This window comes from Bos indicus, chromosome 10, assembly GCF_029378745.1.
Source record: "Bos indicus isolate NIAB-ARS_2022 breed Sahiwal x Tharparkar chromosome 10, NIAB-ARS_B.indTharparkar_mat_pri_1.0, whole genome shotgun sequence".
Classification (NCBI taxonomy): Eukaryota; Metazoa; Chordata; class Mammalia; order Artiodactyla; family Bovidae; genus Bos; species Bos indicus.
In genome coordinates this window covers 80,705,991-80,719,580 of record NC_091769.1, presented here as the reverse complement: position 1 = coordinate 80,719,580, position 13,590 = coordinate 80,705,991, and the positions used below count along the sequence as shown (strand labels likewise).

The 13,590-nt window shown below is 41.3% G+C and overlaps 1 protein-coding gene across 2 annotated transcripts in view; it reads left to right on the top strand.

The window, feature by feature from the left end:
- DCAF5 (DDB1 and CUL4 associated factor 5) overlaps positions 1-13,590 on the top strand; it is a 93,441-nt gene that overhangs the window by 24,843 nt on the left and 55,008 nt on the right. For both annotated transcript variants that reach the window (XM_070797759.1, XM_019969112.2), the window contains exons 2-5: positions 1,016-1,159; positions 3,670-3,706; positions 4,652-4,791; positions 6,544-6,673. In XM_070797759.1, the coding sequence (XP_070653860.1) occupies positions 1,048-1,159; positions 3,670-3,706; positions 4,652-4,791; positions 6,544-6,673 (419 nt within the window). In that variant the 5' untranslated portion in view covers positions 1,016-1,047. The remainder of the gene's footprint in view (positions 1-1,015; positions 1,160-3,669; positions 3,707-4,651; positions 4,792-6,543; positions 6,674-13,590) is intronic.

Here is a 13,590-nt window from a genome sequence, read left to right as displayed (position 1 = left end):
ATGCATACTATTTTACACTTCATGTTTTTCCCCTGACAAAGACCTGTGGTCATCTTTCTGTGTTAATTCTTATAGACTTATTGATTTAGTGGTTGCATCTAGTGGTACGCTTTTGTATGATTGTGATACAATTTGTAGCTATTATATTGAATGGAGAAGGGGAGGCTGAAGTATAGAACTTACTATTTTTCTGCCCTGTTGAAAGTTACATTTTTATTAGGAATATAATATAGGCTTATTATAAAGAGTCAAGCCATGCCAAATCTATAAAAGTAAAAACTTTCTAACATGTGTTCTAACTCTTTTTTAATCCTACTCCCTGGAAGTAGTAAACCCTTTTAACAGTCCATTGTTCATCCTTCCAGACATGTATAATGCATTTGCAAAAATAAAGAATATGTAGAACATGTATCTTCTCATTCTCTAGGAGCTGGCGCATGCAGTAGAATATTGCTCATTCTACTCAGACTATAGAGAGTTGTGCAGAGGAAAGAGCTGGACCGAGCTTCTTGAGAGCCAAGTTCTGTCTTGATCCTGCTGCTGTGACAGGCAGTTCCTCAGTTATCCTTTGTCTAGTGTCCCATAGTCAATGAGATCTCATCAAGGAGAGTGCTTTGGAAAACTATTATGCTTTAAATTCGGGGATAATTTCTTTAGAGTTCTTTGCAAGCAGTAGAAAGCAACTCAGGTTCTGTTAGACCAGAAAAAAAGTGGGGAAACTTTAGTGGAAGAATTTTAGGTAGCAAATGAAGAAATGTGTAAATGACTGGGTCTCTGAAAATTCAGGAATTTCTGTGTGTCTGTCCAAGATGTAATTCCTGGGGAAGAGTGAGTGACTTAGAGGCCACATGTCCACTGAAGATTAAGGGGATAGAGTCCTGGGTTTATGTGCATCAGAGTCTCATGGAGGTGGGGAGATGCAGTTTTGAAAAGTATGGGATTCAGGCTGGAAAAATGAAGTATCAGCCTTGAAATGCCAGCTGTTTTAACCCTAGATTCTTGCTCCCCTCTCAAGGAGGAGATGATCGTCGGGTTCTACTATGGCACATGGAACAAGCTATCCACTCCAGAGTTAAGCCCATACAGCTGAAAGGAGAGCATCATTCCAACATTTTTTGCCTGGCTTTCAACAGTGGGAACACCAAAGTATTCTCTGGAGGTGAGCAGAAGGGAGATTTCCCCTTGGGAAATTGACTGTGGCTGGGATTTCAGATAAAGGAGTGCTAAAATTACTCCAAATTTCCTTTCTTTTAGCCCACTGAGTTGTGGAAATATTGGTTTCCCGTAGCTTGTCTTCTCTGTATGATAGCAGTTTAGATACACATATCAGACTAATGTCTGTCTGTCCTTTCTCTCCTTTGCTCTTGTTTCTTTCTATCTTTTTTGGTAGAAAACTTCACATTGCAGTCTGGTACACAGATACATATTAGAAAGAGTACTTAACTTTACTATGTGTGACTCACTCTGATTTTTTTTTTTTCTATTCTGTTTTTAAAGATTTTAAAGGTTTTGATTCCAGTTGGTATTATGACCCATTAGTGGCTCTTTTTTGAAAACATGTTATGTTGGGGTATAACTGGAATGGCTTGCAGTCAAGCCAGCCTCTTGATGGCATCCATCAATCACACTCCTGTCTGACCACTACATTTCTAGGCCTGACCTCTCTTCTGCTTCCATGGTAGCTCAGACAGTAAAGAATCTTCCTGCAGTGTAGGAGACCTGGGTTCAGTCCCTGGGTTGGGAAGATCCCCTGGAGGAGGGACTGGCAATCCACTCCAGTATTCTTGCCTGGAGAATTACATGGACAGAGGAACCTGATGGGCTACAGTCCATGGGATCACAAGGAGTCGGACATGATTAAGCGACTAACACTTTCTCTTCTGCGCTGCAGATTTCCCCACTGGATATCTACCTTGTGTTCCAAAAGTAGTTTAAATGCAGCAGATCTAAAACTAAGATTTTAGTTCTTCTCACCTGCACAAATACTTCCTCTTGTTTCACGGATTCCGTTTCTCAGTTATTATCACCATTCAAGTAATTATCTAAATTGTTAGGTTTAACTTTTAAGGAACCGCTGACATTGAAGCATTTTCAACCTACAACAATGACAATTTTATATGGTTCAATCTAATAGAAATCTCAAAATCAGCACCAAACGTGCCTTTCTGTCATTTTTACATCTCATAAGTCACCAGCTATTAATGTTTTGAAAGCCTCATATTCATCCTTCAGTTTCTGTTCTGCTGCTGTACCTACTACTCTGATTCAGGTCCTCAGTTTTGGCCTAGACTACTGTAGTGTCCTTCTGTGATTTCTGCTACCAGTATCTTCTTACTCATTGCTTATACAAGTTTTCTTTGAAAAGTTGAATCAGTCCTGTGAACCTTTGACCTTCAGTGTCTGTCCACAGGATAAAGTCTGAACCCAGTCTCCCTGCCTGGCCTCATTTTCCTCCCCCGCATCTTGTGCTCTAGATTCCTAAGTCACTTGCCATCTTAAGTGCCATTACTGTTTTTCCACAGGCCATAATCATTGTCCAACCCCACCAATTACCCTAAGCCTTCGATCGGTTAGAATTCTGAGTTTCTATTCAAGTGTCTCCTTTCCCATAAAAACATATTTGCCATGTACTTTCACCCTGCTCATAAAGGACACAATTGCCCCTTTATCTGTGTTCCCATGGTAGAGCATATCACTATAAGATAACCCATCTTATCACTGTTAATTGTTCGTGCAGGTAGACTGTGAATTCCTCACTTATTCCTCTCAGATCCTCAGCACTTCACACTGTGCCTGTTACCTATAAGGCATTAACGCGGGTTTGATTTACTTCATATGAACCCACAATAGAGTTACAGGGAGGACTTTAAGATGACCTAGCCACATCTCTACTGCTTATACTTTTAGCATAGAGTGGGAAATTTTTTTGCTGTCTTCATTTTGGAGTTTTTATTTGTTAGCTGTATAAACCACTTGAAGGCAGGACTATACATATCATGAATGTATAGTATTTGTAGATGCCTTGATGGAATAAAGAGAATGCAAGAGAAAAAAGTTGTGGATAAAAACTTTCCCTTCGTTTAGTATCATCATCATCATCCAATTTTAATTAAATCATCATTAAATTTTAATGTTATAAAAGATGAGGATGTGAATAGTAGCAAACATTTGTTGGGGGGCCTAGTTCTAGTCTGAATGCTTTTACACTATTATCTTCACAACTACTATGAAGTAGACACAATTATTCCTGTTGTGCTGAGACATAGAAAAGTAACAGATATTATTCCAGGTCTCACGGATAATGAATGTTTTGTTTAAAAAAAAAAAAAAGAACAAATGAAAAAAACATAGCTTGGAGTAGTTGATTGATTTGCCAGTGATCACTTACTCTTTTCCTGAAGAGCCATTGTTTTGTTTTTTTAATCATTGGATAATGCATTTTGGAGATTGTTATTTTGTTATTTCTAGTTGCTATTATGCTTTTTAAAATTCTCTATAAGTATATTCTATCCTTAATGATTTTTATAAACCTTTTTTCTAATTAGCACTCAATTTTTATTAACACTGACTTTGTCCATTTGTTTTCCCTGAAATCTTTAACATACTGAATTGTAATATGAACGGGACCACTTTGCAGGAATTGTCAAATGTCTCCTTTTTCCCTTACAGGAAACGATGAGCAAGTTATCCTCCATGATGTTGAAAGGTAAATAGATTGTTGATATGTGAAAGTGATTAACTCTGTTTTTCATATGAAGAAAGGCAGTTATCTCTTTAGACCAAAATAGTTCTTCTTTTTTTGAAGTAAATAGCATAAAATCAACTGTCTTTTGCTGAAAAAAAGATTTCGGTAATAGTTTTCAAACTAAATTTTGATTTATAAAAAGATTTACAAAGTTGCTATAAAATTATAGTTTTCTGGTGAAATTTTAAAGGGCAAGGTTAGAAGGGAAGGAAACACTTAACCCTCACAGTAATTTTATGAGGCAGTACTATTATGATCTCAATTAGAAAACTGAGGCATGGAGATGTTAGGTAACTTAAGGTCAAGTGATGTTGGGATCTGAACTGAGGCAGCCTGGCTTTGGGCCATGCATTTTCTCACATGCCAGACATCAGGAATTCCTCTTCTTCCCTTGCTGGCATCAGGGCTGCTTTATTGTTTTCCCTCACTTTTTGGAAATCCAGCACCACTCCCCAAGTCTGTACACAAGCAGATGCAGTCTGTAGTAAGTCAAAACATGAAACTCATATGTTGAGTCACTTTTTTGGTGGGCACGTGGTGAGGAGGAGTACAGTGGGGATCTTAGTTCCACAACCAGGGATTGAACCTGGGCCCTGGCAGTGAAAGCACCAAGTCCTGACCACTGGACTGCCAGGGAATTCCCTTGAGTCACTTTTAAATACACTCAGGGCAAAAAACAAACTTGTTGTGAGGTCTTGTCTCTTTAATAATACCTTTTTCTTTTAACCTGAAAGTTGAATACCTACTTTTTAGTAAAAAAGTAGGTATTTTTGGGGGGTTTAGTTGGGTTGGCTTTCTCCTGGAAATGAAGAGAGCTTCATTCTAGGAACTAGAGGGCTGGGACTCTGCACTATTTTTGTGTGTATGTGTGTGCCTGTGTGCCTCTCTCTGCTCTCTGTCTCTCAGCAGTGAGACCTTAGATGTGTTCGCTCATGAAGATGCGGTGTATGGCTTGTCAGTGAGCCCTGTGAATGACAACATTTTTGCCAGCTCCTCCGATGATGGCCGGGTTCTCATCTGGGACATCCGGGAATCTCCCCATGGAGGTAGGGCCCCTGTGCACAACGTAGCTGGACTGTGCTGCAGAGTTTGATATCAGCTTCATCACAGATCCAGTTTATGACTTGAGTAACCTGGGCAGAAGTGCTGTAAAGGGAGAGGAAACTCTCATGGGGACATAAATGTGTGTCTCTGGAGGTCCAATCCTACCCCCCAGTAGTCAGAAGTGAGGCACCTTTGCCAGTCCTCTTCCAGTCACTTGTGGTCCACAGACCTTTGCAGTGGTGTAAACACCACAGTGTCTTGTTGCGAGGTAGCCCCAAGGAATAGAATGTGTGGTGCCTCATTGGTGGAGGGGAGCCACAAGGGCCGGCTGTGCGCATGGTGCTGAAATGCGCATGTTCTTGGTTATTTAAGAGAGTGGGGGCATCGTGCACTTTGTTGCATCCTAGTTCCAAGGTTGTTATTTTGCTGGAAGAACCACAGACCCTCACCTTAACTGTGTATAGAAACTTAAAATTATAGCAGATACACTCTGTTTAAGGGGGATTGTCTGGGTGAGTTCCTCTTCTGAATGTTTTCTTTGCATCTCTGAAATGTAAAATGAAGAATTTGTCTTGTTGACTTTCTCTGAAGTTCTTCAGGAAATTCACCTTTTCAGCTCATTTCCTGCAGAGAGAGTTCAGTCGCTCTATCTTCAAAGGCTCTTTGCTCCAGCATGCCTTCAGTGCCACCCACAGCCCCACTCTTGGTGCAGCTTTGTCAGTGCCATACCTCTGTACCCAAGTTCCTATCCTGCCTGCCTTGTCTGGCAGGCTCTGAGTCTTTATTCTATATGCGGAGCATTTAATATGTTGGTCTGTGCTCATTACTGAGGTTCAGGCTTTAGGAGAAGCCTATTCTTAGGGTCAGGAAGATAAGGTAGCCAAAGCAGCATCTATGGTTGAATGTAATGGTTTGCTTCCTAGATGAAATTCCCCTTTGTCTGGACTGCCTCCTGGCTGAGATGATTGAGCACTCCCTGTGCCCTCTCCCCCCACAGAGGCCTGTACAGAGTCATGGACTGAGAAGTGCTTTCCGCCTTCGGCTTCTAAACAACTTCCACAGGATTGAGTCCTCCCAGGCAGCCTAGTGGCTCCTTCCTCACCTGGAGCCAGCTAGTGTGTGCAAGAGGCTACAGGGTTTCTAGGGGAGGTTGATATACATAGGTGCTGGCTGGACGCAAGAGAAGTTCAAGTATTAGACGTCCTTTTTTTTTTTTTTTTGAAGTATTCAACATTGGAAATGAAATCTTAAAATTCTAGACTGAAGCCATTTTCTTTTCAATTTAGGGAACAGTATTGCCAGAAGGAAAAACTGCACTGTTATTTTAAGTCTATATAGTTATAAAACTTAATTTCTAAAGCTGGTAAATTTGGATTAAGGTATAATACTACTACCAGTAATTGAGTGTGAATTTTTTTTAGCTCATGAGGAATTCAGTTTTACTTACTGTGAAACAGCTTACCTTCCTGGTTACAATGACCATTTGTGTTTTGTTACGGGATCTAAATAGGTGCTATGTGTATTTCTCAGTATTATATTATAGCTTAAACTTCGTGCATATGTGTTTAAGTTGCTGTGTTCAGACTTTCTGTGTACAGAGGGTGTGTGCCAGGACTTGTGGGGACTTTGTGAGTAAGCATGCTAGTGGTAGTTGTTAAGGCTGTGCTCTTCCTTGCCTTCACACTCCTCCTTGTCTACCTGCCATTGGCCCAGAAGTGCCTGAAGTGGACTGATCAGAATTTTTCTCTTCACAGAGCCCTTCTGCCTGGCCAACTATCCATCAGCCTTTCACAGTGTCATGTTTAACCCTGTGGAGCCCAGGTTATTGGCCACAGCCAATTCGAAGGAAGGAGTGGGACTCTGGGATATTCGAAAACCTCAGAGGTGAGCTCCTTTTATTCAGAAGGTGTTACCGCTTTTCCCTGCCTGAACTCTCAAGAAATATAATCAGCCAGCATGTGTTGTGGGAAGCTGGTTGGCAGTTGATCTCGGTTGGACATCTCCTAATGTATCCGGGTTTCTCTGAAGCCAGGAGAACTCTATTCCCAAGGGGCAGGCAGTGTGAGATATCCACACTCCTTGCTAAGGAAAAGTCATAAATTGTAGTCTAGGCTCTAGACAGGATCAGTTCTAGGCAAACTTTGCAGTGGGAAAGCCTTGCTTTAGCACTGCCTTCTATCTTTAGGTCCATGGTTCCCCAGATGCATGGAAGGGGAATTATGGTGATTTATTAAACTCATTACTACTGAACTGGGGATTCTTAACCCCAGACTGAAGGGGATATGAACTTCAGGAGAATTGTGAATCCCCAAATTGCATGGGAATTATATTGTGTATTCACCTAAGTGTGTTTTTGTGAGGAGGAAGTTTTTTTTCTTTCCATTTCTCCAAAGGACCAGTGACTACAACAGTAAAGGCTAAGACCGCCACCGCGGTGTTAGGGGTATGTCCCCTGTGTTTGCACTATTAAAGAGTACTCTTAGGGCAATTCTGAGCCGACGATTCAAATCACTTACGGGGGAATATCAGACATCATTAAGAGAAATATGTGGATGGGGCAAGTAGGAATCTCTTTCATGTTCCTTAAATCCCACGGGGGAGAGATGACCTTTTATGGCACCTATGACCTTTTATGGCATATAAAACCAAACCTTGCTTTATGAAAGATTTGCATGCATTGCTAGCTTTTCTGAAAATTCCATATGGTAGTAACTTCCCACTTTAAGGCACTATTGCAGAAGAGTATCATGCAGAGTAAACAAGATTATGGTTTATTTCATGGGCCTCAGATGAAAGGGGCAATTAAGCACAGAGGATTATCTTCCTTGGTGATTTTTTAGTCCTAGCTAATTCTCTCTCTGGGCCAGTCTGATGAGGTTGGAACTATGGGATCCCAGAAGGGGGGATCCCTGGTGTTGAGTGGGGAATCCCTGAGGCTCCGTAGGGCAGCAGAGATTTCTCCTGCTCTCTGTTGCATGTGCACCTGGCTCTTCCTTTTCTATGCCACGGGAGTGCGTGTAGTGGCAGGACCCCTGTGGTGCCTTTGCACTGTGTGCTTAGGGAGGCTTGTTCTCTGCCAGGAAGACAGTCTCCTGTGTTTAGCTTTAGCATTCTCTGCACTTTGCGCTCTTCGGGCGCAACTGTTCTGCCTTTTCCATATCACAAAAGGCAGAATTTGGACTAACGATGCCAGCTTTCTCCCAGCCTGCTATCTTCCGTACTGAGAATGAATAGCTGGCAACTGGAGTGAGGCCTGAGCTATTCATCCCCAGTGGAAAGCTTGAGTAGCTCATGATGTCAGCAGTATCTTGAGAGAAGAGGGTGGTTGAATGTTAATGTTTCTCCCGATTTTCCTCCACCAGCTTCGTACTGTGCATTGTATTTGGGTCCTCCTCCCCTTTCTACTTATCCCTTCACTAAACATGGCTTCTTTCTCTTTAAAAAATTCTAAGTGAGATTTCTGCTATATTTTTATAGTAACACTTACTAAATTTAGGGTCTGTATCCAGAAAAATGTAAAGAAAAAGATAAAAAGAGGATCCTATCTCAAGCTGATCTCTGTTGCTTGTATGTTTTTTAAATGTTTTGTGTCAGTACCGTTCTTCTCTTTGCTGGTCTCTGGTCACTTTCTCCAAAAGTAACTACAGTGAACAGTTTCTTAGGTATCTGTCAAGAACAAAATTTAATGCATATGACTAGCATAAAGAATACATATCCTTAGAAGAATTTAAACTAAAAGAACCACATAATGATACCTTGTTTCCGGCGTCTTTTTTCAATTAATAATATGTCTTGCAGCTTTTTTCATATCAGCACATAGCAGATCTAGCATATTCTGTTGATGGCTACTTAGTTTTCCACTCATGTGATGTACCCAACAACCAGACTTCTTATTTCCTGTTGGGCCATTATAAACTATGTTTCACTGACCCTGGTCACACATATTTGGCCTACCTTTGCAAAATATCTAGGGAATTGCTGCATCAGACAAAGAATGGATGTTTTTACATCTTTTTAAAATAAAAATTGTCAAATTTTCCCACCACCAAGAAAGGCTACGCTGATTTACAAATCTCTCAACTGCACAAGACCACATGTATCTCAGTAACACATAGTCCTTCGTTAATAGTCCTTCATTAACACCTAAACTGTTACAAGTCTTATGGGGGAAAATACTATGTTCTTGTTTTGATTACTTCATTTATGCATAAGGTTATGTGGTTTCTTTGGCAACCTATAGTTTTCAAAGCCCATATGGGATAAAAGTCATCTAGTAAAGCTAATTGGCATTCTTGACTGATTCCTTTCTTGGAGTAAAAGGAAGAGCACAGTGCTGTGGAGACTAGGATGTTTTTACCTGTTTATTTCATCTTTTCTAAGGTTCTGTGTAATTTTATGGATATGAGGCAGAAAACAGCTATGAGATATTCTTGGGGTCCTGTTCTCCACATCCTCTAGTGTTTGGAGATTAAAGTGCAGTTCTTTTCCGTTTGAACTTTCTTAGTACAAGTTGGTGTGGGGAAAAAGAGACAGCCCTTTGTCTTTTCCATGTGGGATTAATTATGCTGCGTTGCAGTGGATGATTTGTCTCCTAACACAGCTGCCTGGAAACCCCAGCCCCCAAATCTTGGGACACTTCTGAATCACCTGGGAGAACAGGAGATTAATAGAATAGAACAGGAGAGATGATCTATTTCAGGGGTACTTTAATGTCTAGGGAGAGATTTTTGAGAATTTATGAGCCCTTATAATCGCAGGTAAAATGATATGTGCTTGTGTATCTGAGTGAGCACATGGGGCATTTTTTTTCTAGGGACGAGGAGAGCTTTTACCAGGTTCTCACAGAGACCCTTGAATCCCAAGGGGATGAGTTGCTCGGTGTTCTAAAGATTCTTGATTTAGAGCCTATTGTGGTTCCTTAGCCGACTTCTCAGTAACTTCCAGCTTGTAGCTTGGGCACATCTGTGCGTTCTGGGCCTGAGTGGTCCACTGGCTTCCTAGAAGCAAATATATCTCCGTGGAACAACGAAGGGGGCTCACATTGAATACCTTTTCCTTCCTACCTTACCGTAGGGTTAGTTCCATGCTAGAGTGGTTTTCTTACCCTACCCCAAGCCTGAGCTGTGTCTCTCCACTTCAGCAGGCAGCCCATAGGAGTGTGGACAGGTTCCTGTTTATCCCACTGCTGCCCTGAAATAAGCTGATGAGAGGTCGGGCCTTTAGAATAAAGTGTCAGCTTTAGAAGGGACTTCAGTTATCATCTGATCTGACTTACTCGTACAGAATTTAAACGGAGGCAGAAGAGCTTAATGGTTTAGAGAATAGGATCTGAAGTACATCCCGGATACAAAGCTAGGCAGTACACCTTAATAGCCATGGGATCTTGAGCATGTTACTTTACCTCTCGGTGCCTCATAATAATAAATAATAGCTAACATATATTAAACATGACTTGCTGGGGAAAATGACAGTTATATGAATAATTCCTTTTTAATCCTATGACAGCCTTATTAAATCGATTCTGTTATTCCTATTTTAATGATAAAGAAGTCAAGGTACATACAGAGAGGTGAAATAACATGTGTATATGTGTATTATTTCCTTCCCCCTTTTAAATCAATTAGGGACCCTGTATATCCTAGTTTTCTTTGATCTGTGCCTCCTGGAAATAAAACTTTGTCAAAATTCTCTCAAATTTTTCTAATACAGACCTACCAACTCTAAAGTCTGAGTCCTTTAGACTTTCTGCCTCACTTTTCACTGTCTTATGGCCCAGCCCCAGTTTGCACACTGACTTTCCAAATTTTTTGCTCTGTTAACCCTGGAAATCTGAACATGCTATTAATTTTTCTTTTGTAAAGTTTTAGAACAGAAGTTGTAAACTCGGTGCCCATAGGCCGTATTCAACCCACAGGGATATTTTGATTGACCTACATGATATAATAGTGTTTAGAAAATTACATAGAAAAAGATCAAAATTTCTAACATCTCTTGAAAAAGTCAAAAGACCTGAAATCATTGGACCTTTATTCTCATATGGCAGCAGCCGAAGCTGAATCAGGGGTTCGTTCCTCTTAAAACCTGTAGGATGTGTTACAAGTCCCACCACTCCTTCATGTCTTAACCCAGGTGGTTTCCTCTCATTTATATTACTTCCCTGGCCCTGTAGTCTTTGGAATTGGAAGGTTTGCTTTGGGGATTTGAGTGCACGTGCGTGGACCATAGGTAGGTAACTTGAGTATAATGACTGGATACGAGAAAACTTCACATGTAGAAGTATAATTGCAAGTCTGGGTGAGGTTTCATTCATTTCGTGTAAATTGTTTCTGCTGGTGTCTTTTCACAACCATCCTGTCCTTTATCACTGCCAAGGTCCCAGTTGTGATGTCTTGCTTGGTCTATTGCAGTGACCTCTGGGCAGTTTTCAGAACTGAGCTCCTTGAACATCCAAAGCATTAAGGAAAAGTGTAGTTTCCCCAGCTGTTACTCTCCTTGTCTCACCATTATGATTGCCCGTTTTAGCTGTCTGCTCACTCACTACTTCTCTCCTTTCTCGTGTCTTTATAGTTTCTGTCAATTTTTGTCAGGAACTATTAGTTCTGTGACAGGTAACAATGTTTTCTTTGACAAGGATAATAAAGAGAGTGTTTCTTTCCCACTCGATAATAAAACTAGGGCAAGCCAGGAATTCCTGCAGACTTACCTCATAAGCTGGTGCTTTTATGTGTTGGGTAAATGGGCAGTAAATGCAAATTCCTGCTGTCAAGAAGGACTTGCTTACTCTTAGTAACTCACCTGGCTTTGGGGCCTAGATATCTGTTTTCTGGGCCTGGGCCAATCCTACTTCTGTAGAGACCAAATTAAGTGTAGCTCTGTCTTCTGAACAGCCGGGCAGTCTCTGCCACATTCCCTTTGAGGGCTGCTCATACTGTTGTGGGAAAATAGAGCTCAAGAGTTCAGCTTCAAAGGCTGGGGAAAAAATCATTCATGCTCTGCTTTCTATCTCTTCTCTCCCACTCACCCATCTTTACTTTTTATATGAACCTATCCAGTGCTCAGGCAAATGTTCTGTCTATTAAACCCATAATAAAAGCTTGTTTTTCCCCTGAAACTATATTCCTTCCTCAAGTTCTTTATTAATGTCACCATCACTCTTGGAATGATCCTGGCTAAAATCCAGAGTCCCATATGCCTCTTCTAGTTCTTACTCTCTCTGCCATAACCAGCCTTGCTCTGTGTTAGTGCCTGGCTACTATTTTCAGTTCTTAAAGCCTCTGTCCTATTTCAGGTCCATATTACTCTTTCCATAAGGTGTCGACTTCTAAGGTGTCGGCTAGCTTCTTAACTTGCTCTTGCTTCTGGCACACAGCACACGTCCTTAAAACATGCTTCTGCCATTCCCCTACCCAGGAGCTCTAGAGGCTGCTTCTTATCTTTGTTTATGGCCATATTCCCCAGAACCAGTAATGTGGGATGCTCCAAGAAATTTTTTTTTTTTTTTAATGAATGGATGACCTGGTTTATGGACGAAATGGAAACTTGTTAAGCAAGCAGTCAGCCCCTTCTCTGGTGCCAGTGTCCCTTTTCCCCTTGTAGCTTGTCCTCTACATACAAACACACGTAAAGGAGAATTTATCTTTTCTTTACCTATTCAAATTCTAGTTACCCTTCAAGGTCCAAGATCAAATGGCAGCCCATCGGTGCAGACGTCCTTGCTCTATCTCTCCGTTGCATTCTCTTAAAGCGTCCCTCCTTTTTTTACTCGCTGTGTCCCCAGCACCTAGCCCAGTTTTGGTGCAGAGTATACGTCGAATGAATGAAGCTTTCCCTCGCTTCTGGCAGAAAGGATCCCTCTCTCCAGCGCCTCTGTAAAGTACTTAGGGTCTGTGACATTTATGTTGCATGTCTTAGTCACCGTTTTTGCCATCATTGATTATCTTTACTATGACTATGTTTTATCTCCAGATAAAAGATTATGTCTTTTCTTTCTAGTGCTCGGGAATTGCTTCTCAGAAAGGAAGAACTTGTCTTAATCTGTACTATTACTTTGCATGTTTTTCTGTGGATTTTTAAAGACAGGGCCATGTTTTATATCTGTTGCCTAGCACAATGCTTAGAGAATGTTATGACCTTCAGTAAATAGTGCAGTGTTACACTCATCACGAAATAGTATGTATTTTCAAAGCTAGCTCTCTGTAATGTTTTCATTAACTCCCTGAGTGTAATAGCATGGATCAAAATGTCATGTGTAGAGAAAAACCCTTAGAGGAGGTTGTAAGGGTTCTTGCAGGGCTTTGAACGGTTGTCAATGAGTTAAACTAGCGATGTAAGGAAGTCAAGAATTGTGGCAAAGTTGCTTTCTAGTGTTTGGGCCACAAGGTGGAGCTCTAGAATCAGCTTCGCTGCAAGAAGGCACCAGGGCCCCATTATCCCAACCCAGTAATTCTCAAATTTCAGAGGGCATGAGAATCACCCGGGGAGGTTGTTAAAGTGACGCTTCCTGGAGCACAGACCCAGAGATTGAGTTGTCAATCCAGGGCAGACCCTGTGAATCTGCCGTTTTTTAATACATACCCCAGGTGATTTGGCAACTTTGCTTATCCTGCAAGGTGGAAGCTGTGATTTTTCAGAGATGTGTGTTGAGTTTGCTGCTGTGTTCTTTTGGACCCAGGGTCTTCCGGCTTTAGGCTAGAGCTTCCCTGTGTCTATTCATTCTCACCAAACACAAATGTGCCTTTTTATAGCAAGTGGCTTAGTTTCAGACCAGAGCATCTGGGGAATGCCTGGTGAATGGGTGGGAG